Here is a 26,335-nt window from a genome sequence, read left to right as displayed (position 1 = left end):
GTGATCAACCATGCCTTTTTGATTATTTACACAATATCCATGAGATTTCTATTTATTTTCCCTCTTCTTTCCTTTTATTTTTCTATTTTACATGATTTTTTATATTATTTCCTTTATTTTTATATTTTAAGCATCTTTTTTTACTATCCTTTTAATTCTCTTAATTTATTTATTTTAAATGTATTTTTTCTTAATTTTATTTTTATATATGATGTATATTGCAATGTTTTTATTATACCCATGAGATGTTCCATGGTGTATTTTGGTTCATTTAATGTTAGATGATTTTTTTTGATAAAAGCAGGTTTGCTCAGGAACCAAGGCCTTGTTTAGTTCACCCTGAAAACCAAAATCTTTTCAAGATTCCCCGTCACATCGAATTTTACGCCACATGTATGGAGTATTAAATATAGACGAAAATAAAAACTAATTGCACAGTTTATCTGTAAATCACGAGATGAATCTTTTAAGCCTAGTTAATCTATAATTGGATAATGTTTGTCAAATAAAAACGAAAGTGCTACAGTTCCGAAAACTTTTCAGTTTTGGGAACTAAACAAGGCCCAACATATAGGCTTGCCCACGAAGGCTGCTTGCATGCCTAGCATATTGTACTGTTCACATAATATTCATGAGATATTTCACAGTATATTTTGGATTATCCATGTAGTATCCAAAATGTAAGTATTATTCTCCTAAATCTTTGATATTTTCCTCTTAAAGGCAGAGTTATTAAAGCTAAAACATTATACTTATTAATAAAAATAATATAAGAATACCATATTATACGAAGTATATCTTTAATTTGGGCGTTTAGTTTGGAAACAAATATGCCTTTTTTTTTTGTCAAAAATTTCGAATGTTACCACATCATGGGCCGCGGGCCGCATGGGCCGAAAGGAAAAAGACAGCAGGGGTCGGAGGCGCTACTCGCTTCCGAGTTCCGACCAAGCGGAGCGAAACAGCCACCAAACCCAAGCCCAAAGCAAAGCCCGCGACTTCACCGGCGGCGGCGGCGGCCGATGATGGCCTCCGCCTCGACCTCCGGCGGCGGCGCGCGTCCGTGGCGCACCGCGCTGCTCACCCTCCGCGACGAGTCGCTCGCCTCGCCCTCGCCCACGGCCCTCCTCGAGCTCCTCCGCCGCGTCCTCCTCTCCCCGGCCTCGGCCTCGTCCTCGTCCTCGCTCGCCGCGTCCGCCGCCGCGCTCTCCCCTCACGAGGTGCGGCTCCTGATCCCTTCTGTCGCCGCCTCGCTTTGGCTCGGCACGGCTCGGCTCGGCTCGATCTCACTCGCTGTGGTGCTTCGCCTGTCTGTGCAGGTGGGCTCGGATGTGGCGTTCCTCGCTGACACAGCCGCGGTGGTGGCCTCTTGCCCCGGCGCCGAAGACGCGCTGCGCGGTCTCTGCCACCTGGTAATGGTTCTGTTCTTCCGCTCGGTCGGCCTATTATAGGTGGCTATCGCAGGACATGGTGGAATGTATCCGTACCGACGATTAGTGTCTATAATAAGGATTAGTGTCTATAATAACTGTAGATCGACTGTGTTCTGTGATGGTCAATAAGGATAATGTGGCTCGAATTCAGTTTCAGCATGCTGCGAATTAAGGCCCAGCTACAATCCGTTTGAGCCTTGAGACCATGGTTTTATCCGTTTTGCTGACACTTATGGCTTGACAGCAATGTGTTTTTTGGTCCAATCATATTGGGTTAGGCTACTGATAAGATTCAAATATTCTATCAGTGTGAGATCTATACGTTTTGGATAAACTGAAAATCTGTGCATTAATTTTAATGAAAAAAAATCTACTTTTGCAGATTTATGATGTCATGTGCAAAACAAATATGGAGATTGACTCTTCTGGTTGGCTTGCAATGTTGAAGTTTCTTGACACACTTGTCAAATGCTCGATTGAGGGCACATGCCTGAAAGGCCTCTCTAGCAGGACAGCTGCATTGAATACAACATCTGAATGTTTACATATCCTCAGGTTAGGTTTTGTTTATTATGAAATACTGGAGAAACTGTTCCTGCACTTGTGCTCTTTGTATGAAGAAGAAATGGCCTGTTTTCTGCATTCATGTACTTGCTGAACTTTCAATGGCATAGAAGTTTCTGATTCTTTCTTGCTTCTATCAACAGTCAGCACAACGACTTCTACATTTATAACTATACCAATATAACATACGTTCCCTAAAGGACTTCATAAATGATGGATTTGCTGTCATATGCCTTCTTTTTTGGCTAGAGTTCTTCCCTTTATTCCACATAAGCAACCTCTATGGCTATTATATTAAAGAAATTGTTCTGCACCACCTGTACTTGCCTGATACTCCAGATCCCCATGAATACTTTTGATTTTGGCAGTTCCCGAATTACCTCATGCACCTCAAGTTTCAGCAATTTAGCACCCATATGGTTCAATCAAGAGGAAATAAATGCCAATTTATAGGGCATAGTAGCGAATAAGTCACACTACATTAAAAGTCCAGGGAGGAAAAATGCCAAATATAATACTGAAAGTTATAATCTGCATCAACCCTGAAATGCCGGTGTAATCCTTTTGCAAGTTTATTATTTTCCAATCCTTTCAATGATTCTTGAAAAATCTGCCTTTAGTGATGTGCACTTACCCTACACGTTGGAGAAATGGAAAATGCCTTTAGTTCTACTCTATGTATGTGGTACTAAAGTTACTATAATGTGATACCTGTACTCTAGCATCATTCATAATTAATTCAAATGTTATCAGGGATTTACGATCCTTATATTGCTCCTAAATGTTTTCTGTTCTTGATGGCCAGGTTTTGGAGCAGGGATTATGGAAGAAGCATTTCATTAACTGAAAGTTCACATTCACTAACAGTGCTCGTCTCGATTGTATCATGCTTGCAAGCCGAACTGAACATCTCTGAGAAACCAGCAAATGCCACTGGCATTTCTTCCCGCAATTCTGGATCTGTGAATAGTAAAAATTCCAATATTTGGGATATGAATATATCTGCATTTTCCATGCTGGAAGATATACTGAGTAAGATTGCATCGAATATGACAGAAAATCTGTGGCAGTCTGTCATTGAGGTTAGTGGTTTTTGACCTTATCTTTTTGTTGTTCTGCTTGGTGCTATGACATGGGGGCATTGAGTAACAGAACAAGTACTGCAGCAAAGAAATCTGCAAGAATGTAGAATTTAATACACAACCGTCATCAATGGTTTAGAGCTTCCTCTGTGACTGATCACCTAGACTTCTGCTGATGTTTGACACTGTTGCATGCTAACACATCAAGCACCGGCTGATCTACATTGCACATTTGTTCTGTGGCTTGAATTGATTTTTTTTATTATCAATGTGTGCACTGGCCTTCTGTTTTAACCCAAACTCCAGTTTTTTACTTTCTAGGTCTTGAGGAAAGTTATGGATTTTGTTGCAGCAAGGAACCTTGTTATAGAGAGTAGCATCATGTCAAGGTTAGTACCTTGGTTATTTCATGGATTACAGATCATAGTGAATTGAATGAATGGTAAAGTCAAATCTAACCTCACCGATTTTACAGATTTTATACTTCCTTTCTTCGTTGTCTACATTTGGTTCTTGTGGATCCTAAAGGATCACTTTCAGGGCATGTAAGTATAAAATAAACCTCTCATTTAAACAAATTTTCTACATGTATTTTCTGATTGTAACAGTGTCCATAAAACTTCAAGGTTGCAGGGTTTGTGGCAAATCTGCAAACATTTTTCGTATATGGTCTGAGGTCGTCTCCACCTCCTACACTAGCTCCAAAAGAAACTAGAACAGATTCAAAACCCAGAGCTTCACGTGGACGATATAGACCACCTCATTTGAGGAACAAGGATGGAGGAGAGAATGATTCACTGGAAGGTCGAAATTCAGATAGTGAATATTCTCGGTATGATATAAGCTCATCAGACTCAGACCTGAGTGATAGTGATGGTTATGCAAAAAGTGGAGACCGCTTCCGGAGTTCAAAGGCTAGATTAGCTGCCATCCTTTGTATACAGGTATGTAGCTACACATATGCTTTGAATCACAATTTTTTCATTATGCATCTGTACAGCTTAGGTTGAGCTGTATAGTGGAGTTAAATATCATGGGATATGTGTCCTTCATAGTTAACTTTTAGGATGGTTGTTTCTTTTATTGAATATGAAGGGATGGTGGTACCATTTAATAGTTATCTACTGATTCCAGAGGGCAGATTGTCTGACCTAGTATTAGATAACCTGGGCAACTTAACTCCTCTATGGCAATTAAAAAAGTTTATGATTTGATTTCTATTTTGCAAATTAAATTAAATTGTGGAGTGGAGCTCAAAAAATGATCATTCGATAGCTCATTTTTTCGATGGCATCTGCATGAGCTAATGAAGATATTTAAGGTCCACTAATTGATGTCAGTTTCTTCCTGAAGTTATGCCATATGAGAGATCAAATATTGAAATATCTAATGCAACATCAAATATTTCAACAGGCTCATACTTGTTGAAGTAATCTCACTATCCTGTTCTCACCTCTTTTAGGATATCTGCCGTGCTGATCCAAAGTTACTTACTTCACAATGGCCAGTACTTTTGCCAGAGAATGATGTTCTCCAACAAAGGTGAACTTTTCTTCATACAACAGCAGAGCTCTTCTCACAACTTAACATCATCTGATGATACTTTTTGTTGCTTGTACAGGAAATATCAAGCAACTCTGATGACATGCTTGCTTTTTGATCCTATAACAAAGGTACAAGTCTTCAGTTACATACATATATTCTAATTTGAAGTTTCTCAAATTTGCGCATAATCATCATTATACAACCTTTTTTTTCTAGTTATTCTGCATTTGACAAAGCTGTGCTTTCCTTAATGCTGTCTAATGTTAACTGCTGTGATTTGTGTGAATGAAGGCATTTATTTGCCGTAATGCCATTATGACTTACTCCCTCCACACTAAAAAATGAAGTCATTTTGGACAAAGCTTGGGTCAAACATTGGGAATATAAATCATGGATAATAACTTTTAAGTTGTTGAGTTTGGAAATGTGGAAAACCATATGAATAGATTCTCTTGAAAAATACTTTCATAAAAATATACATATATCACTTTTTGATAAATATTTTTATAAAAATAAGAAGTCAAAGTTATGCTTTGGAGACCGTGTCCCTGTCCAAAATTACTTTATTTTTGAGTATGTGCTTTATGGAAAAAGGAAATTCTAATGCAGTAATTTGATAACTGATGCACTTAATCCAAACTTTGCTTTGCATTAACCTTTCCTTGATCCCATCCGTTGAAATAGATGTAATTTGTATAGCAAACTTAGTCTCAATGTGATTCCTATGTTTGACCGAGTGTGCAGGCACTATGGAATTTGTCTATATGATACTTTCTCAATTTTAAAATATCTTTCGCCGTCTTTCGAATTTGATGGAACATGCAATTTATGGTCCATCAAATTATTAGTTTTCAGTTTTAAAACTCTCAACTATCTATATGGCCTGAATTAAATATGCGCAGGTACGTGTTGAGGCAGCATCAACCATTGCTACCATGCTGGAAGGGCAAGCATTAGTTTTGACACAAGTTGCGGAGTACAAGGAATCGTCCAAGCGTGGATCTTTCACCACATTATCTTCCTCACTTGGTCAAATATTGATGCAATTGCATACTGGTAGGGGAGTTACTGATATTTTCAAAATCCAATACTGTAATATCTTGGACTTCTTTTACCACCGAAGTTTGTGGTTGATGATTGTTGCTCCAAATAAAAAATCATATCCTAAAGTAATTGATTGTACCATTACCTAATACCGACTATGCTCAGCAAGAACATAAACAACAGAAGCAGCTTCTGCCGCTAGGTGAATAGCGCAAGCTGTCATGACATGCTGACTGGCCTGGTTGCATGTGCCCAAGGAGCACCATTGTAGCAGCAGGATTTCATTCAACCTCTATTACATTTTTAGGGAAAACAACCCCTATTAGTTGTCAGGTCATAGCTTCTACAGGCCAGGTCAGATAGATGGGGCTGTTAATTCGCTGGGACTCTGGGTCATGAACTCATGATCCCAAAGTTGTTAGGCCAAAGATTACCTTGCATCTTATTATATCTATGTCAATTGGTCATCTCTTTGTAATCAAGGAAAGAATAATCAGGAAAAACTCAGTGGTGCCTGGTCTCAATTTTCTGGTGGCATCTGTTAATGTGCCATTCTAGTTCTTATGTTCCTCTTGGCTCCCAAACCTTTCTGGCATCTGCAACACAAGCTAAAAAAGTTAGAAGAGGCATGTCTCAAAGGAAAACACAGTAACCGGGTGTCAGGGTGATGAGTCTCATGACTTGCATGAGCTTAATAGCATAAAGCAAATACGGTCTGCTACATTAAACTTGTTCATGCCCAACCTCAGTACACAGTAAACTCTGGTTGAAGTCTTCTGAACATCTCCTGTAATTTGCTTCTGGTCTGAGCTTGCTTGTTCCTTTGGGCTGTTCGCTTGAGCTTATCAGCCGAATCTGCCAGCCATTCAGCAGTGTTTTTCTCTCACAACAAATCAGCCAGCAGTACTTTCTGCCATGTCTTTTTGGGCGCACAATGTTATCACTTACAAAAAATATGAGCTCTCACACCAAAAAAACGCTCTAGAACAGATCTTTCATATCACTATCACTAGCACTATTAACTTATTTAAGTACTTAAGTTATCCATAGCCTCATTTCTGCAGCTGAGCACTAAACTCCCAGCATTTTGTCCCTTTATTTGGGTGGAACTTTAATATTATTTGTTCAGCCATTTCTCCTATCCATCTGTGATCAATTAACTACATCCCTCCACTTTGTAAGACATCTGTATCTGTTCAAGTTTTGCATTTTACATTTTGGCTCCCTCTGATTTGCAGGAGCACTATACTTGATACAGCGTGAAACTCAAGCTACCTTGCTTGCGGCATTGTTCAGAGTTCTCATTCTTTTGATATCTGCTACACCGTATGATCTTGACAGACCTGTTTTTTTTATTTTCTCTACTCGATTTTGTATGATTAATAATATGTTAGACAAACAGGTACACTCGGATGCCAAAGGAGTTGTTGCCAACAGTCATTAAAGTATTGTGCAGTAAATTACTGGACAGGCACTCGAATAAGACTGAACATTATGCCTTGCTGGTCAGTTTTTTTTGTTAATTTCCTTATTGAAGAACCAATGGTCTTGGGTGCCCTGTTCCTTACATGAGTGCACAACAGGTTAATGTTCTAAGTTGCTTGGAGACAGCATTTTCAAAAGTGCCACCAACATTGGATGTCTTTGTGGTTCTCACTGAGGATTGCTGTGCTGGTTAGGCCTTATAATCCTGAATTTATAATATTCTTCCTGTACGGACTGAATTTAAAACAATATGGGCTTTTCAGGACCATCACATGATCAGGAAGAATCAAATGTTATAGCTATTCTTCTTCACTGTATAGAGGAGGAAATGCATTACAGTGTTAGACATGGAGCCTTCCAGGCAAGTTGTTATTCTGATCCAGTGAATCTTAGAGATTGCTTTTGCATTTGTTTGTCCAGTAATTGTCTGACAGACTTGACTGTTGACATATCATGTACTTCCTTTGCTAAGTGTCGCTCGTTACCTCCCCTCTACTCCGGGCCCCCTTGTTATAAGCTTTTCCTATATTATGGTCTTATTATTATAACCACTGGTGCTGCTGAAAACTATCGCATCAACCTTCTAAGTTTTACGCTGATTATCTTGTTTGTACTTTTTAGTTTAATGAGCTATCAGGAAAGTTGAGCTTCATCCTTTTTTTAAATAAAAGTAATATTCTGTCCTTTCCATGTTTGTACAATTTAATTGATGATGTTTTATTTGACAACACCTATTGCATTAACTGAAGATACAAGTCCAGGATGATGAATAAAATCATATGGACCACCAATCGAGATACCATAACATGAATTTCTTATGCATGTGGACTTTAGCCATATGAATAAATTGCTGTGCACCCGCATCCTGTAGGACTTATCTTTTTTTTTTCTCGAACAACGCAGGAGAGCTGCGTGTCATTTCATTAAGAAGAATCCTGTAGGACTTATCGCAAATTACAAAAATGCATTTTTCCATATGTATATTAGTGTCTTTGCATACAAGTTGACATTCTTGTCCATAATTCATCCACCTTTTAATGTGTGTTCAGGTGCTGAGATCAGCGGTTCACAACTACCCGAGCTGTGCAAACATGATTTGGGAAAAACTTCGAGACAACGTTCTTAATTTATTGCAAATAGAAAGCTTCGAAGACCAAAAGTATGATGCTAACTTTGGGCCTCCTGGACCTAAAGAAGAATCATCAATCAAGGGAAGATGTCTTGTGGCTGGAATAAAGGTACCGTTTTCTGTGATTTTGCTATAATCTGTGCTTTTGTGCTATATCACATGTTGTGTCCACTGTGCATTTCTGAACTTTAACCCTTACTCCTTTATGAAAGCACGACAAACTATGGATGTTGCGCTACTATCAACCTTTAGACTTCCATTATTTGTGTTGTGTCTAGTGCTTGTATTGTTTTCGTGCTCATGTTCTTATGAACTTGTGACAGCATTATTGGTGCTTTAGCCTTTTCCATTTTTTTATGTATTGGTATGCTATTATTGACATTGATATTGAGTCAGTAGTGTGAGTAGACCATTTCCTTTTAGTCATGGATGTACCGTAAATAACCTTTTTATCATTTATTACATTTATGGTTAAGATTTCCCCCCTCTTTTCCAGGTAATGGATGAATGTCTGCGTGTTTCATCTGGATTCAAAGGAGCAGATGACATCAAAGAATGCAGATTACTGGATATTCAGCAAATTTCTGATTGCATCATAAATAAAACTATTAAGTCTGCACCTCACTTTGAAATGGAAGCTGCTGGATCATCACAGAATTGCACTTTGGACATAACACTTGGAACTAGCCGTTGGATCGAGGTGATAGAGACTCATCTCCCTCAGGGATTATCCCATGGCTCTGCTATGGTATTTTACCACTCTATAACCTGTATTCTGCATTTTCTTATGTTATTTGCAGTAAAACACCCATGAGATTTCATTGTCTATCAGTAGTCTATCTTATTGATGCTATGTTCTTAACTTAATGAAGCAGAGTGGCAACAGATGCCTGCCACTTAACCTAAAGAAGCCAGCTATATAATCATCAAAGTGTTGAATGGACATCGTGCATATGCTATTGTTTATACTCCCTACTTTCCCAAAAGAGTGCATATCTTGTTTTCCAACAAATACGAATTTCAAGTTTGACCAAATCTATACAAAAAAGACTAACATTATTGGAACAAAATATGTATCATTAGATTAATCATGAAATGTATTTTCATATAAACCTGTTTGTAAGCATAAATGTTGAAACTATTTTTATAAACTTAATTAAGCTTAATATTAATTGACTTCTTAGAAAGCGAGATGTGCACTAGGACCTATTTGTTTGTGTTTTCTGTGGACTGAATAAACTGTTTATTTCTAGGTCAGGACAGCATCCCTCACATGCTTTGCTGGCATGACTTCTGATGTATTCTTCTCCCTGCCAGAAAATAAGAGAGACTATGTGACCTCCTCATCTGTAAGTCGGGAATCTCATTATTCTGTTTCTATATTCCATTATCTTTTCTTGCCCTGTTCAGAAACATTGTAAAATTCATATTGAATGTTCTTGTCTAGGTTCATGCGGCATTAAATGATACGGTTCCTAGTGTAAGATCAGCTGCGTGTCGAGCTATTGGCATCGTTGCATGTTTTCCTCAGATATTGTCAGGGTAATTTTCACAACTATGATTGCATTGCAGCCTCTCCTAAAAAATGATAAACTCAAAGTATTTTTGTGAAGTTCTTAATAGTGTGTGATGCACTGTTTCCTCATGCAGCTCTAGCCTACCAGGCAAGTTCATAGATGCCATTGAGTTCAATACACATAGCTCATCAACTCCAGTATGATCTCCCTCCTTCCCTTCTTCCCTCCCTTTCCCTCTCTCTCAGTTATACTTACTTACCTGTAAATGTTAATATTTAGGTTCGTGTCACGGCCGCATGGGCTTTGGCAAATCTCTGTTCTTGTATTCGTTTTAGAGCATTGGAAGTGCATACAGATCCTTATGCAGGTACATATTTCATGTTGATGGTTACAGTGCCAGTGTATATGCCAATAGAGCATGCTTATGCACTTATTATCTTTTGTCAATTGTAGGTGTACTGAACAAATCAAGCATCTCTCTTTTGGTTGAAGTTGCTTTGCGTCTGGCCAAAGATAGTGAAAAAGTAAGATTGCTTTAGCCAATTTATGTATTGTTTTTGTTTGTTCACCAGCATCCATACCAGCTCGTCAGTTTTAGCCACAAGGAATACAGAGATAATTGGAGATCAATGTTCATGTTGAAACAAGTAAACTAAGCAAAGTTGCCTGTATGTGTGGTGAAAAGACTTGTTTTGATTTTCATTCAGGTAAAATCAAATGCTGTTAGAGCTCTTGGTTATCTTTCAAGATTTATCAGATTCAATTACCAGGCTGGCACAATAAATGACCCAAGGTAGCAGAACATTCTGTATGGATCAATATCACTATTCTTATTGCTGGTTACTCCAACTGACAATTTTAAGATTTTAGTAACAGTGATTCAGTTTTTTATGGAGATCCGGTGTGGCTCGAAAGAATGGTGCAGGCTTTGGTGTCTTGTGTGACAACTGGGAATGTAAAGGTACTACAAGAAATAGTTACAGTTTGAAACTAAATTCCATTTCATTCACTTGAGCATTAGCCTAAGTTTTTAGTGATTTTCTTGCGTTTTAAGTCTAAAGAAAAAATATGCAACTTGGCCTCCTTGTTATCATCCTTAGGAGGAATACCTCATTAAATAGGAAGTGAAGGATTTCCCCCCTTTATCACGTGTATTATTTTGCCACAAAGAAGTGAAAATATAGATTATTACACATTGAGGAAAAAAAGAAGTATATATCTTTATCTAATTTATGGGCTGGTAGAATTCATTGTGGAACATTAAGATTCTTAAGGTGAATAACTGGCTGCACTTTGGCATGTCTTTTGTATAGGTCCAATGGAATGTTTGCCATGCCCTTAGCAACTTGTTCATGAATGATACCTTGAGACTTCAAGACATGCCTTGGTACGTATTTGTGCACACAGTAAAACCTTGTTCGTCCAATTGCTTGGTTTGCACCCAACTTTGCCCTGCAGGAGCAAGCCATGTGGCCACCTTTTTCAACTGGTAGTGTATCAATGTGGCAATAGCATTTGAGGCTTTGTGCTTCAGATTAATGCTACCTGAGTCCCCTTGGAGTTGCTTTCTCTAAAAATTCTCATTTTCCATATTATGGCCTATAGAACTAGTCGGTCCCTAGCTGCCTATGGTACAAGCAGAATTCACAGAAGAACACACTGGGTGTAACCGATACTGTGCCACAGAATCTTTTGATTAACTACTTTACCTGTGAATCACACTGAGAATATCAATTCATAGGCATTTAGATTTCACATAGTTACTTACCTGTTCGCATTTGTCTTATTTGCAAAACCTGTCAATCATGGCAATATCTCTATATATGCTTGAACTTAAGATTTGATGATTCTGATCCTCAAGCATTCTGTTTAACAGGGCATCGAGTGTTTATAGCATACTTTTACTTCTAATCCGTGACTCAAACAATTATAAGATAAAGATGCATGCAGCTGTTGCTCTAGCTGTGCCAGTGTCAAGGCTTGGTTAGTCCCCTGACTTCTATTCTCCACCTTTTGACTTTCCACATTTTAGAAATACCATGACATTCCTGGACTTGAATTCCCACAATTTTGAGATTCTGTATCTACCAAGGTATATGTGCTAAAAAAATTTGTGCCTCAATCATTAACATTCCAAAACTCAATTCAGGATGACGCCAAGTCTTTTATTGGACATTACTAATAACAGTTTCCTGATTCCTGATTGTGCACATCCCACCACTACATCCATGAAGCTGCTGGAGCTTATCCTCTCTCTCTTCTTTACAGATTACGGTAGCTCATTCCCAGATGTTGTTCGAGGCCTTGTGCATGCTCTTGAGTCATTGAATTCAAACAATTCATCATTACCTTCAAATTTCAAACAGAAAGACAACCTTGAGAAGCAGGTTAGTGTCATTGATGCTCATATAGTGACTTACTTTGCACCCAAGCATCCTTATTTGGCAGCATTCTTGAAGCTCTTGCTCTATTCTTTTTTACAGCTTACGTTTACTGCTCTTCATTTGCTTAGTTTTGTGTCACCAAATGATGATCCAAGCCTGAAAGATTTTCTTACAAAGGTAAAGATTTCTCCATTATACCATGTCTATTAGTGGCTATTGTCATTCAGGTAAAAATGATATTACACATAAGTTTATGGGCTCGTTGAGCACAGATCACATAAGCTGAGCACTTGAGTCTGTTTACTACTCCCTCTGTCCCTGAAAGCTTCAATTCCTAGAATCCGTGTCAGTCAAACTTTTTTAAGTTTGACCAACTTTATAGAAAAGAGCATCAATATCTATGACATAAAATGATTATCTTATGAAAATATATTCATTGATAAATCTAATGGTACTAATTTGGTCAAAGTTTTTTTTTTCTAGAAATTTGGTCAAAGTTTAAAAAGTTTGACTTAAGATAACTCTAGGAATTGAAGCTTTCAGAGACAGAGGGAGTATTATTAATTCCTGGAAATGGAAATGAAAGCATACGATGGTAATACCATTGCAATACTTGGTAAACAACAAACAGAAATAAATACTATTCTATATTTTGTCTTGGTCTGATGACTTGTGGATTGTAATGTGGGCTTAATTTGTTTGAATCACCTAGATGTACACGTAAACCTATGTACTGTAGCTTTTTGTACAGGTATAAACAAAACACTCCATAATCCATGCAGGATAGAAAAGTAATGTAAGGTGCTTCATGCTCCATGTAGATTTGCTGTGTACTGCAGATTCTTTGTATGGTCTAAATCTGTAATATTGACTGCTGCAACTGTTCTCTAGTAGTCTGATGGATCTATTGGCCTATTACCCAAACTAACTTCTCTGCCACCTGACCTGAGCAGAAAGCGTCATTTCTAGAAGACTGGCTGAAATCATTATGTACATCATTCAATAATTCTGAGCACCAGCCCTTGCCAACGGAGGCCATAAATGACGAGGATGGTTTCAGCCCAAACGTGACTCAGAAAGTTATGCTCTCTTCTGCCCTGCAGTCCTTGGTTGGCATATACTCGGGCAGAAACCAGCAAGTTATTACCCAGAGATTTGAGCAACTAGCTAGAAGCATCTTGTGAATAATGAACAGTGGACAGTCGCTCTGTGGTCTCCACCCCCAATTAACAAGCAGCAAGATATTGGTCTGTCTACCACCTCAGGATGGACAACCCATCACGCAGTGGGATCCTAAAATTCTGCCAAATCCAGAAGCCGCCAGTCGGCAGTTGTTTCGGATCTTGGCCATCGCGGGTCGCTTTCATGCACGAACGCATTGAAGCTCCGGTTTGATCGGTGAAATATTGCACCCGCAAATTGTATTTTTCTGTAGAGTAGCTCCTTAGCATCTTGCAGGCCTGGACATGTTTGTACATCTTGTGTAAAATAGTGATCTCAGTTGTTTACTTGTAACCTTGTTGTTACTGTGAATATATAAGTTGCAGTCTTCCAAGCCCAGAGTGACACAACACTGTATCTCTTGCTACCCTTTTGTCATCCCTGATAAACAGGATGATACTATTATGTACAATGGGCCTTCCTGGTCCTGGGTTTTACTGATTGATTAAGGTTGGTATTATCAGACCACGTGGACGGTATTACGATTGTTCATTGTTCGTCCCAAGATGGATCATGAATGCCGCCCAAATCTGTTGGGGTCTGTCGTTAGCGTGACTGTTATTGAGGCCTTGTTTAGTTCCCAAAATTTTTCAAGATGCCCCGTCACATCAAATTTTGCGGCACATGCATAAAGTATTAAATATAGACGAAAACAAAAACTAATTACGCAGTTTAGCTGTAAATCGCGAGACGCATCTTTTGATCCTAGTTAGTCTATGATTGGATAAAATTTGCCACAAATAAACGAAAGTGCTACAGTAGCGAAATCCAAAAATTTTCCCAAACTAAACAAGGCCTGAGCCCTTGTGTCTGGTTTTTTATTCATGTATGTATGCCAACCTTCATAAATGGCTTGACGCTCTGCACTGTTAGACTATCTCCAACAATCGTCACCTAAAATACAAGACCCATTTGTCCTTTGGGTAACGCTACAGGTAAAAGTTTCCATACCTATTTTTAGTCTTCTCCAACAACAAGACCTAAAAGACAACACTCTCTGCAAATAGGTCTCGAGGAGAGAGGATACCCAAATTTGGGTTATGCCTCTCCTGATACCCAAAATAGGTCTTGTACTCTGTTGGAGACTATAGGTATTGTGTTGAAGACCCATTGTAGGTTTGGGTTCTCAAATAGGTTCCCTGTTGGAGATAGCCTTATATCAGTTCCAATGTTTTAGTCCGTAACATTGCTGAACTGAGATGATGCCTGGTGCTATACTCCGGTACTCTTCATTTGCGTGTTGCGTCCTCTTCATTGTCAGTATGTACATCTGTGTGCATTTCTCAGCTGCATCCTCTGTTCATCGTCAGTACGCGTGTCGAGCTTGTGAACTCTGATTGATGGGGGGTGGTTAGTGGTGAACAGGCGACGAGTTGACTGCAGTGGTGATGCGTGGCAGCAGACAACAGAAGTCAGCTCGTGTTTCTGTCCGTGCGTGTAGTAAACTCTGGCGCCTTGTTTAGTTCACCAAAAAATTTTCAAGATTTTTCGTCACATCAAATCTTAGGACACATGTATAAAGCACTAAATATAAACAAAAATTAAAACTAATTATACAGTTTATCTGTAAATCACGAAATGAATCTTTTGAATGTAGTTAGTCTATATTTGGACAATAATTACTAAATAAAAATGAAATTGCTACACTACTGAAACAAAAAAAAAAAATTCGAAAGTAAACAAGGCCTGGGTTCTCGTGGTCATGGGTGCATGCTGCCAGGGCCCCGCTGCTTCGTGGCCCATTTTCCTCTGCAGCTGCTGACTGTGTGATCCATTTCCCCGCCTTCATCAATTGTTCTCTGTTCTGACTTGTGTGTTTCATTCACTGGGGTCCCAATGCCAATGCCAATAGTCTCATTTACTGCTCGCGTGTCTTCTTCACTGCTTGCTTGGAAAGTGTCGGTTGTGGGCCACATGAAAAAAAAAATATCTTTTGCGCAAGATCTCCCTTTGGAGGTTAGCGTGATATTTGACACTCTTGGTTCCCTTGGAAAGCTGCATATATATATATATATATATATATATATATATATATATATATATATATATATATATATATATATATATATATATATCTCCTTTTTCCATTCTTTTTTTCTTTCTCTTTCTTTCTGGTGCTTCTTTTTCCCCTTGAAAACCTGCTTTTTTTGGTGCACCATACCACTCCTGAAAGCAGGGCTTCCTATGCACTGATGATGCTATATATGTATCTCCCAGAACATCTATCTTCATTTGTTAAGAGATAACCCAATACTAGAATCCTTAGCGATATGCAGCCGTCTTTTAATTTCGCTCTCTTGATTGCCTGGATATAGGATTGGGCACATTCTTAGCTCTCATTAAATGCAATGCAATACTACAAAGTTATGATCCAATGGCATTGGCAAAATGGCAACAATCAATAGTTCACCAGCAGACAGCGTACACAAGGGATGATGGTCCAGGTCCAGGTCGGCTCAACATCTTTCTTTTTTTTTTTTGAATGAAAAGTTATGAAGGGCCACGTACGCCGCGTATTGCTAGCACAAAACGGGGCAAAATAGTTACAGCAGCAGCCGTGAGCATATGCTGCAACACGGCAAACACCCAATAAATGGATCGGATGCTCGCTAGCTCTGCTGCATACTATACACAAGTTATTGCCATGCAGTGGATGGTCACTCATCTCATCTAGCAGGACAAGGATTCAATTTTTTTTTTTCAAATTTTTTTAACTTCCGGCTGTCTTCTAACAGAGAGATCTTGGGTTCAGGTAATCCTGTCGAAACTATTTTTGATATATATCATCAGGTGGTGAAGTGCCATAACTACTCATAATAAGAGTTATGGGCTTTCATACATGTAACATGCATGGCCTGCATTTCATCGTAGTGGTTGGAAGAGAGTAGGTGGTATGGTTGATAGATACGGCTTCTGGAATTTAGCACACAAAAAATTGTTCCTCCGAGATTCCTTGTCGAATAGGAGTAGCACTACTACTTGGAGTAAAGCTGTTATTTGCAGTAGTGTATTTTGGTTTCACCAACCAATGGCTACTGAAGATTTACTACTTATTAATGGAGTGTTGTTAATTAGTGTATTTGCAGTAGTGCTGTTGTTTGCAGTAGTGTATCTTGGGTTCACCGGTTCACCAACCATGGCTACTCAAGGTTTACTTATTAATGGAGTGCTGTTAATTGTTAGTTACTCCAGGCCTCCAGTACGTACAGGGTGTGTCAACCGTTACTTGCAGCTATAAAAGAGGCGCTTGTCTAGGTTGGATAGGCTGTACTGCTTAACAAGGAAGTGAATTTACTTTTTTTTCTTCAGGTTACTTAACACAAAAAACAAGGTTCACCCCCTTGTTTTTTTTGTACTGAAGATTTCTTTTGTAAAATAGTTTGGTTTTTTTTCACATTAACTCCCAACTGGTACATATGCTTCATAAGTTCGTACATAAGGTTGTTTCAAGAAAAGAAAAAAAAGCAGTCCATACATAATAATGCCCAGGGAAAAGAAAATCAAAGCTAGAGTCGGTCAATTAATGTTCATTTTTTCCCCATTATATATAGAATGACAATTCAATTCCTATCAACCGTGTGTGTTACATGCAGTTTATAGCTCTAGAAATTGCTGCATTTCTCAATTGATGCATGTTTTCAGTGGACAGCACAGAGCATGAAGGCAGGAATAGTGGATAACAACAAAATGCATGCACACCAACGCCGCCATCAATCTCAATATATGGGCACCGAAATATTAGCACCTCCACATTACTCCTCCACGTGTATATGTACTAGCTAGTAGAAGCCAAAGCTGAAAGCCCTTATAGTTTAATAATAACAACGGCCCTCCTCACTCACATGTTGAGATTTGCTTTGCTGCATGCTGTGATGATCCTTCCATGATAAACACACTCAACTTTTAACGGCCGGCCGACACTCTGAGTCGTGCAGTACGTTCGGTCGGTGTCACTCTCTTCTTTATTATTTATTTATATATATAGACGTGTTTGCAATTGTGTACATATGGTCCGGACAGCGTACGTAGTAGAATATAAGTATACTGTAAATAGTAGATGCACCTTTCCCTGACTTTTCGCATCGATCGAGCGTGACAGGTAGCAGGCGTATGGGCTACCTAGGGACGACATGCAGTGCCAAGAACTCAAGATCAGCAGCACACGTCTTTCTGTGTTGTTTTTGTAAAGTGCATGATCCGTGTTAGATGAATCACACTCGTACTCTAATCCACGTATCATCAGGAACCAGCTCATCCATCAGACCAATAAATGTCCATTTCGCCTCATTCAATGGCGCCAAACCTACTTTCCAATTCTGATCGGAATTCTCGGAAGAAAAATAAATACAGACAAGAACAACACACGCATGTTCGTCAGGACAGTCCTCTCGCCTCCTCGTAGCACCACACACGTACGTACGCGGCTATGAACTTAGTTATGGTGGGTTTAATTTAGTTTGAGGAATAAATTAATTAGTTCATCATCTTTTTATTCTTTATTTTTTTGTTTGGTTTATGGAATATAATAGGTTGATGCATCATCACCTCATTTTTCACGACCTAAAAAAACAATTAGTACGAGTACGAGAAATAAAGTCATCTCACCAATTCGGATGAATGAACTCATGATACACCATCTCATCTAAAATGCCGTGATTCCTCAAACCAAACACCATTCAACCTATAATAATTATAGTTTCACAGGAATAAAACATAGCCATATGTGAAAAAAAAGAGAGAGCATCACACTCGTATCTATTCCCTCCGTCCTATTAAAAATGTCGTTTTTAATTTTCAGATTTCTTGTTTGACCATTTGTCTTATTTATTTTCTATGCAAATAGTAAAATAAATAAATCATTATTAAAGTAATTTTATTGACAAAACAAGTCATAACAAAATAAATAATATTTATCAAAAATTTTGAACAAGATGATTGGTCAAACAGAAATTCTGAAAATCAAAGACACTTTCAATATGAGGAAGGGAGTACTCAAGCTCAGTCATCCATCATGTGACACAAACACACTCGTACCTTGATGTGTTTGTTTCTCGTCGATCACATATGGTTACTCAACAAAATTTGTGTGATTTTACAGCGTGTGAATTATATATAGAACCATGCATTTCTTATATATAACGAATCTTAAAAAGATAAATATTTTGTTGTTGACCTATACATTAATTTGTATGATTCACCTGTACATCATATGTCCATGTCAGAGGCAACATGTTCCTTGTCGTGCCATAAAAGCTAAGATTTGTCCATTTCGTATCAATTTAGTACCCACAATCGAAAAGTACAAATGCCACGACAATATAAAGTGTAAATCACTTTAAATTTTGTCAGTTTCTTATCAATCTGGTACGACACACGCGATTGAAGACCTCAAATTGACACGACAGCTTAAAACTGCAAAGCAACAAAAATTGCCTGATGGCGTGTACCATATATATATGTGTACGTACGAAGCCCGTCTGTTTTTTTAGAAATCCTAAATTAATGCGAGGCATGCTTTTTTTTCGTTTGGAAAGTAAACGGCATGCTGTATTTTTCGTCTGGAAAGTAAACGAAATCCTGTATTAATGCGAGGCACTGCTGTATTTTTTGTTTTTTGGAAAGTAAACGAAATCCTAAATTAATTAATGCGAGGCATGCTGTATTTTTTTTGAAAGTAAACGGCAATGCTGTATTTTTTGTTTGGAAATAAGTAAACGAAATCCTAAACTATTGCGAGCAAAAAGTGTCTTGTGCTTTGACTTCTGTCATGACGAAATCCTAAACTGTTTTTTTCCTATTCTTATTATGTTAACAAATCAAAACTTTTGTGTGTGTATATATTAGCGGTCAAAGTGTCTTCTGCGTTGACTTGCAACAAATATCTCATGGCAGCGCATAGAACAAGTACCTCATGTAAAATAAAATATCTATGCATGCTCCTATTAAATGGGCCAAGGTCGTGGTGAGAGGTTGTTTAACCTCCACACCCGCTTTTGTGTCGGCCGCTCTCAAACTAGCTACCTCATCACTGTCCATTTCTCGCCTCATTCAGGCCTTGTTTAGTTACAATTTTTTTTTTAGAATTTCTTATCACATCAAATATTTAGACACATTTATGAAACACTAAATATAGACAAAAATAAAAACTAATTGTACAGTTTGCTTGTAATTTGCGAGACGGATCATTTGAGCCTAGTTTGTCCATAATTAAACAATAATTGTCAGATACAAACGAAAATGCTACAGTAGCTAAAGCCAACAATTTTCGCGAACTAAACAAGGCCTCAATGGCAAACTTTTTTTTTTCTTTCCCCAATTCTCAGAAAAATAAACACAGGTAGCCCTATTTGATACAGATTTACCAGTTCCAGATTCACTAATAGGAGTTCTAGTCCATCAAAAATTTCTCAAACACTCCAGATTTATCAAATTCAGATTCATCGAAACGGTGGATCTAGGGGCTACACTGTTTTAGTTGAGTTTCTCAAGGGGTGCCCCACTTAATTAAGTTTGGTGGAGTTAAGAAAAACTACCACCATTGCCACTCGTTATACAACATACTGGTTGGTTTATATTTTTCTTCATTCTTTCTCCATTGCCCCGTCTGCGTCGCTCTTGGCCGCCTCGCCATACCTAGGACACGCTTGGCCATGCTTGCTGCGCACCGTCCTGCTTAGAGCGCGTGCCAACATGCTCCAAGCCGGCCACCGCCGGGCGGTCGGTGCTTTTTTCTCTCATTACGCGGGTGTTAGGCCAGTTTCAATGCATGTTTTATAAGAGTGACATGCATATTAAATATGGTGCCATATAAGCAAAATTGCTGACTTGGCAGGACCATTAAATGAAGGAGTTTCATTAGATGAGAGAAGAGTTTCATCGAGACAAAGAGAAACACTATAGCCCAAAGGCAAATCTAGTATTCCATTGAATTTTTTTGTGTATTGCCAAACATTTTTCTTGATGGATCTTAGATCCCCGGTGAAATTAATTTATGGTGAATCTTAGATTCAGATTTACTTTTTCTGGTGATGAATCTCTACCGAACAGCTCTATATATAGTTGTAGTTTTACAGGAAAAAAACCACCTATTATGGAAAAAAAGTAGAGCATCATACTCGTACTTTGATGTGTTATTTCCTTCAATCCGGCCACATATATACGTGATGATTGCTCAACAAAATGCGCAGAAAAAAAACTAATATATGGCAGGATGTATCATACTATTGTGGACCCAGTGGAATGTATTTTGACCCTAGCTAATTATATAGCCAATTAGGGCTATGTTGGAATGCGAGAGCTATACAAAAATGGAACTGATTTGTGTGAAATTTTGATGATAACTTTTTGTTTGTAAAAGCCCTGTATTCCAAAGAGATTCTCACACTTCTCGCTTCAAACAATACACCTCAATGGCTACACACGACAATCATATGGCCATGTCAAAAGTTAAATCACTAGAAAAAAGAATGTTACACATTCCTCGTCTGATCCTGCCATAAAAGCTAAGATTTATCTATTTTGTGTCCATTAACTACAACTGGTTAACAAATACAAAATGCCACGACAGGAGTGTAATAAACAAAATGCCACGACAGGAGTGTAATAAATCACCTAAAGATTTGTTAATTTTGTACTCAATCCATTTCAAATTTTAAGTTGCTTTGACTTTTTTAGTATATATATAGTCCCTCTATGTAGGATTTAGAAGTCGTTGAGGACAACGACACGGTTTTCAAAATACAACTTTGATCTCTTATTTTTATAAAAATATTTAGAAAAATGATATATGTATACTTTTATGAAAATATTTTTTAAGATAAATCTATTCATATAATTTTTAAATCTACAAACTCAACAATTTATTTAAAAGTTATTGATGATTTATATTCCCAATGTTTAACCAAAACATTGTCCAAAACGACTTCTAAATCCTATAAAGAAGACGTATATATCTAGGTACATGACAAAAAAAATCTATAAAAAAAGTCAAAGTGATTTATAATTTGAAACTGAGATAGTATTAGTTTGATACACATGTGATTACACACAATAACAAGTCAGCCTAAAAAGCAAAGCATTGAAACTTACGTGATGACGTGCACCATACCATCCACAAAAACACGACAATTCTCTTATAAATAAAAGTTAAACCATGATGATACATCCCACAAACCGACCAAAAAAAATAGGCCACACATACTCTCCTCATTCCCCACAAGTAACCAAAAAGCCTAGAAAAAAGCCCTAAAAAGCCAAACAAACCCCCCTTAAAAAGGCAAGTGCAAGGGCCCAAAATCACACGAATCTCATCCAAATCTACATCTACATACACCCCCTGATTTCAAATGCTGCCAAAAAAAAAAAAATCTAATAATCTCATTCACACACTCCATCTCCATTAAACAAAAAAGCTCAAGCACAAACCAAATCACCACCACGACACCAACCCACCTCGCCGTGGGCCCCGCTCGTCAGCGTCGGCCGCGTGCGTCTGCCTCGCACTCCCGCGGCATCTATAGACACAGAGAGAGAGAGAGAGAGAGAGAGCAGCCGCTCTACAGAGGGAGAGGTGAGAGATGGGGGAGGAGGAGAGGAAGGGAGGAGCGGACGACGGCGCGGCAGCGGCGGCGGCAGCGCGCGCGGCGGAGCAGGCGCGGGAGCTGCAGGACGCGGCGGCGGCGCTGCTGACGCGGACGCGGGCCGAGGAGGAGGCGCTGCGCCGCCGCGCCGCCGCTCTCCAGGTGGAGCTCCGGCGGCTACGCGAGGCCGCCGCGGCGTCCCACGCCGACAGCGACAAGGTGCGCCGCTCCCCCCGACGCACTCGCGCTGTCTCTCTCTGTCTCTGTGTGTGTGTGTGTGCGCGCGCGCGCGTGCCTTCCGAACCCCCTCCCTGTGTGTGTGAGTGCGCGCCCGGCGGCGGATGGGTGTCGGTGCGCGGAGACGTTTGAGGAGATCGCTTCGCCGTGCGGGTCCCCACGGGTGCGCCTAGGGTTCCGCTGCGCTGCTGGCTTGGCTCTGCATGCTGCGTCGCTGGGCGGTGGGTGGCGCCGGGATCGCCGCGGAGATCTGCTTCCGTGGAACCGCGATTCGGCCTGCTGTAAAAATGCCACCTTTCATTGCGCCAATGCGGCTGTGTAGTTCCTTGGATTCCTGAACCGCTGCGTCATTTTCCGCGCCTGCTGCTGAGTGCTGATTGATCGCCACAATGCGCGTGATTTTGCTCGAGTTGATGTGGCTGTGGTTTTCGCCAGGTTGAGGAGGACTTGGATCGAGCGACGTGTCTCATTGCTGACGGTGATGTTGCGTCGCTGCTACCGAGCAAGACGCAAGGTGATTTGAGTTGTTTTAAGCTTCGTTCATCTTGTTCTTGGGTTTTGTCTTCTATTTTTTTTTTCACGGGGGTGAAGCCTGTGTTTTGTTTGTAGTAATGCCCTGTACTTCTGTTGGGTTTGCAGGCGCTTTTCTGAAGATGTTCTTGGGACCAGTAAATCTGCGGGCAACAAGGAAGGAGGTGCAGCTCAAGGTGAAGGAGGAGTACAATAGCTATAGGGTATGTGTCAAACTGTACTACTATTCATAGTATTCTAGGTGTCAAATTGTGTGTTTTCAAATGTGGACTTTGGATGAATTATATAATCGTGCTGGAAGCACTAGTTGATTTAGAGTTTTGAAATTTGGCTTGTTCATTGATCCAAGCATCTTTGGAACAATGTTATTTTAAGTTCGCTCAAAGTTTCCACTCAGTGAAAACACGCACTGTCATAATGTGTAATTTATGTTTACCATGGCACTTGAATAGTATTGGAACTAACTTGGGAAGCAAAAAGGGTTGTTAGGCTTCACGTTACAGGTCTGTGCTGCTCAGCTGACGAAATGCTTATAATAATTCTGTTTGTATCTAATGCCATTCAGACAACATAGTGGTCTAACTTGTGGGAGATTTATCCACTGTTAACATAAATTTTGAAGTAAATAAATTTAAATTAATGTAATTCTTATTTTCCTCTGAAGATATAACCTTGTAGCTTAGAGTTATTTAAGTTTACAGAAATAGCTAACAGGACATCCCTCTTGAGTCCCTCACAACCCCCCCCGCCCCACCCCCCCCCACCCCACCCCCTCTCCCCCAATGTCTTGGTTTATCCTGTCAAGGTTGTGCTGATGCTGATACTGAATTTGACATCCATGGAAAAGCAACATTTTAGGAGAATTTCAGCTATAATATTCCATCAACATTAATTAGATCGTTCTATGTTTGATCATCTAAGTATACAAACAAGAAACTAGATGCATCCTTTTACTCTCTGCTTTTGCAAAAGGAATCTTAGTTTAGCTATCAATGTTAGATCCTTGGATAAAGATCCAGACTAGCTACAAAGTTTATTTTGTTTATAATCCAGCATTTCCCCTGTTTCCAGGACAGAACTGCCTTGCTGTTTCTTGGTTTTCCGGTGATTCTATTGTTTCTTCGACAATGGTTATGGAATGGATGCTTTCCAGCGTTGCCAGTTCAGCTGTACCAGGTATACTCTAATGCTTGCTTGTGGCAATGCAGCAGCAATAGTTGAATTAATCCTATGTTTCATGCCATGCCAAAAGACACTGATATCTCATTTTACCTTGTACAGGCTTGGTTGTTGTTCCTGTATACTAGTTTAGCTTTGCGTGAGAACATACTGCGAGTTAATGGAAGTGATATTCGTCCTTGGTAAGGATCACTGATGCTCTGGCATATAATCATATCTGCAGAAACTAAGGTTGTTGTGGCCTTTAAAAACTTTTTTAAACTAATGCATGTGGGTTAACTTCTGTTTTCCAAGACCTATTTATCCATTATTCCATTTGCCTTCTTTTTTTCCGGTTCCATATTGTGACTGTCTCTTGTTTTTTCTCCCTTAAGGTGGATACTTCATCACTACTGTGCCATGCTGATGTCTCTAATAAGTCTCACATGGGAGATAAAGGGGCAACCTAATTGTGCACGCAAGCAGGTAAGCATTTTAAATCTTTCCATTATGCAATGTATACAAATGCCTGTGCTTAACCTGTTTCTTCTTTTGACAGAGAGGCGTCGAACTTTTCCTGTGCTGGGCCATAATGCAAGGATTTGTTATGATGTTGCAGAATAGATATCAGCGTCAAAGATTATATACTAGGATTGCTTTGGGGAAGGTAATATTCTGACAAAAAAGGAGGATCTCAGTATCTCACCCTTATTGTCTTGGGAGAATTTACTTCATTCCATCACAAATATAAGTCCATCTAGGTTTGTCCGGACTCAAATTTTGTTTAGCTTTGATAATCACTATCTTAAATTTTTACATAGATTTAAAACACAAGGTTCAAAATTTGCGAATGTATTTCTTATATCGAGTCTAACAATGTCGATCTTGCTTTACCAATCGGTATATAATTTAGATTTAGATGTTGATGGTCAAAGTTGAAGAAGTTTGACTTAGGAGTTAGGACAAACCTAAATGGACTTGTGATCGGAGGAAGCACCCAATTGGCATGGCCTACCCATCTTCCTATACGTTGTGAAGTTACTTCAGTAAAAGTAATATCGTGTAACTGGAATTTTGCTTTGCCATCAGGCTAAAAGAATGGATGTTGTATGGGGAGAGACTGCTGGTGTTGAAGGTCAATTGTTGCTGTTGTGCCCTCTCCTTTTTCTCTTGCAGGTATTCTTTCTTCTGGTAGCTGCATGCTGCTCAACATGACAACCTGCAGTTACTGCATAACCTCATCTGCATTGCAAACTTTTGTTTTGGTTTTCCTATCCAATCTCGTGAAATTGTCTTTGCATATTCTTTAATAAATAAACGATGCTTTTGTGAGAATTTCTTGATGATAGTGCCAAGTCTTCTATATCTAATATAATTACTATTGATCGGTTCATGATTGCATCATGTAAAATGATATTGCAATCTTCTCATAAACATATGGCCCCTGGAAAAAAATATCTGATTGTTCTTTTTCCTTTTTTATTTAGGGCTTTGAGGGTTATGTCGGATTTTTACTTCTTCGCACAGCTCATACTGGTGTCGTCCCTGAGTGGCAGGTCAGAGACTTTAGCTATTAATGAACCAGGATCCCATTGTATTTTTAGTTGTTAATTCAACCAGGATTCTGTAGTATTTTATCTGTGTTATAAGCTTTGTGTTGTGTCACAGGTTGTGGTCTGTGGGATCCTGCTGGTTGCAATGGCAATTGGAAACTTTGCAAACACAGTGGACACCTTGATGACTAAATCAAGGTTCAAAGCGAAGATGAAGAAATCAAAGGGCAAACGGGATCTCGATACATGCCCCTCACCAACAGGTTCATTGCCCACAGATTCAACAACCAAAGCATGAAAAGTTCAAGAGGAAAAGTTGCTTATCCTATGAACATTGCCCGTGTTTAACCAGGGTTCATACCATTGTAAAGCATTAGTGTTTTTTGGCCATCAGCTCCTAATCCTGAGCGTCTCTGTCAAAGCTCATACTCATGTAGGCAACTAGGGTTGCTGATGGTCCTAGGCTGAAGGTGAGCGAGAATAAACTTGTGGTGTTTGTTTATACTTCTATCCTGAACATGGAGTGGGCTAGATGAACTTAGGACTGTAAGGCTTAGCAAAATTTTCCCAGTATAGTTGTGAGACAGACATTTGTCACAATGAAACATGTGAAGCTGTATACAAGTTGTGGCATTATATTGCTTATTATTCTCCACTTTTATGTTGGTGTGTGCTTCCATTGCACTCTTGACAGTTTTGTGTGAGAAAACTCTGCACCTTTGTGGTCTATCAGCACAATAAGTACATGGTGAAATGTCGAGTGCATGAACAGCCCTGACGCCTTCAGTTCCCCATGAATGGCATCAGTATATGGCAGTGCTATTGCTCCTGAATGCACCCACACACTAGCTATTATAGCTAGCGAAACATGTG

General features: G+C 39.2%; 2 protein-coding genes across 3 annotated transcripts; both read left to right on the top strand.

Annotated features, from left to right (window-relative positions):
* Window positions 947-13,872, top strand: LOC8076582 (HEAT repeat-containing protein 6). Of its 2 annotated transcripts, none has more exons than XM_021464269.1 (28): window positions 947-1,220; window positions 1,320-1,412; window positions 1,816-1,988; window positions 2,803-3,079; window positions 3,401-3,468; window positions 3,555-3,624; window positions 3,706-4,023; window positions 4,542-4,621; window positions 4,701-4,752; window positions 5,527-5,680; window positions 6,907-6,994; window positions 7,071-7,173; window positions 7,252-7,342; window positions 7,417-7,514; window positions 8,203-8,391; window positions 8,779-9,030; window positions 9,536-9,631; window positions 9,730-9,824; window positions 9,933-9,996; window positions 10,079-10,166; window positions 10,253-10,323; window positions 10,507-10,592; window positions 10,676-10,760; window positions 11,113-11,186; window positions 11,676-11,782; window positions 12,068-12,186; window positions 12,283-12,360; window positions 13,137-13,872. In XM_021464269.1, exons 1-28 carry the CDS (start codon window positions 1,023-1,025, stop codon window positions 13,365-13,367), a joined length of 3,498 nt encoding a protein of 1,165 aa, XP_021319944.1. In that variant the 5' UTR covers window positions 947-1,022; the 3' UTR covers window positions 13,368-13,872. The 2 variants fall into 2 exon arrangements, with proteins under 2 accessions (XP_021319944.1, XP_021319943.1); XM_021464268.1 differs by having other exon boundaries at window positions 10,670-10,760.
* LOC8067841 (transmembrane protein 120 homolog) lies at window positions 21,966-26,123 on the top strand. Its single transcript, XM_002445017.2, has 10 exons — window positions 21,966-22,202; window positions 22,656-22,734; window positions 22,860-22,954; window positions 23,823-23,927; window positions 24,033-24,112; window positions 24,305-24,395; window positions 24,469-24,576; window positions 24,999-25,085; window positions 25,397-25,465; window positions 25,578-26,123. Exons 1-10 carry the CDS (start codon window positions 21,981-21,983, stop codon window positions 25,758-25,760), a joined length of 1,119 nt encoding a protein of 372 aa, XP_002445062.1. The 5' UTR covers window positions 21,966-21,980; the 3' UTR covers window positions 25,761-26,123.

Source organism: Sorghum bicolor, chromosome 7 (assembly GCF_000003195.3).
Source record: "Sorghum bicolor cultivar BTx623 chromosome 7, Sorghum_bicolor_NCBIv3, whole genome shotgun sequence".
Lineage (NCBI taxonomy): Eukaryota > Viridiplantae > Streptophyta > Magnoliopsida > Poales > Poaceae > Sorghum > Sorghum bicolor.
This window is presented reverse-complemented; position numbering and strand designations above follow the sequence as displayed.

Bases quoted from the DNA above. Each gene is read 5' to 3' on its own strand.
- LOC8076582 (XM_021464268.1), top strand. From the start codon at position 1,023: ATGATGGCCTCCGCCTCGACCTCCGGCGGCGGCGCGCGTCCGTGGCGC. The intron at 4,622-4,700 runs GTGAACTTTTCT...TTGCTTGTACAG, and splicing joins AATGATGTTCTCCAACAAAG to GAAATATCAAGCAACTCTGA. The intron at 11,783-12,067 runs GTTAGTCCCCTG...TCTTCTTTACAG, and splicing joins TGTGCCAGTGTCAAGGCTTG to ATTACGGTAGCTCATTCCCA.
- LOC8067841 (XM_002445017.2), top strand. From the start codon at position 21,981: ATGGGGGAGGAGGAGAGGAAGGGAGGAGCGGACGACGGCGCGGCAGCG. The intron at 22,203-22,655 runs GTGCGCCGCTCC...GGTTTTCGCCAG, and splicing joins CCCACGCCGACAGCGACAAG to GTTGAGGAGGACTTGGATCG. The intron at 24,396-24,468 runs GTAAGCATTTTA...TTCTTTTGACAG, and splicing joins CTAATTGTGCACGCAAGCAG to AGAGGCGTCGAACTTTTCCT.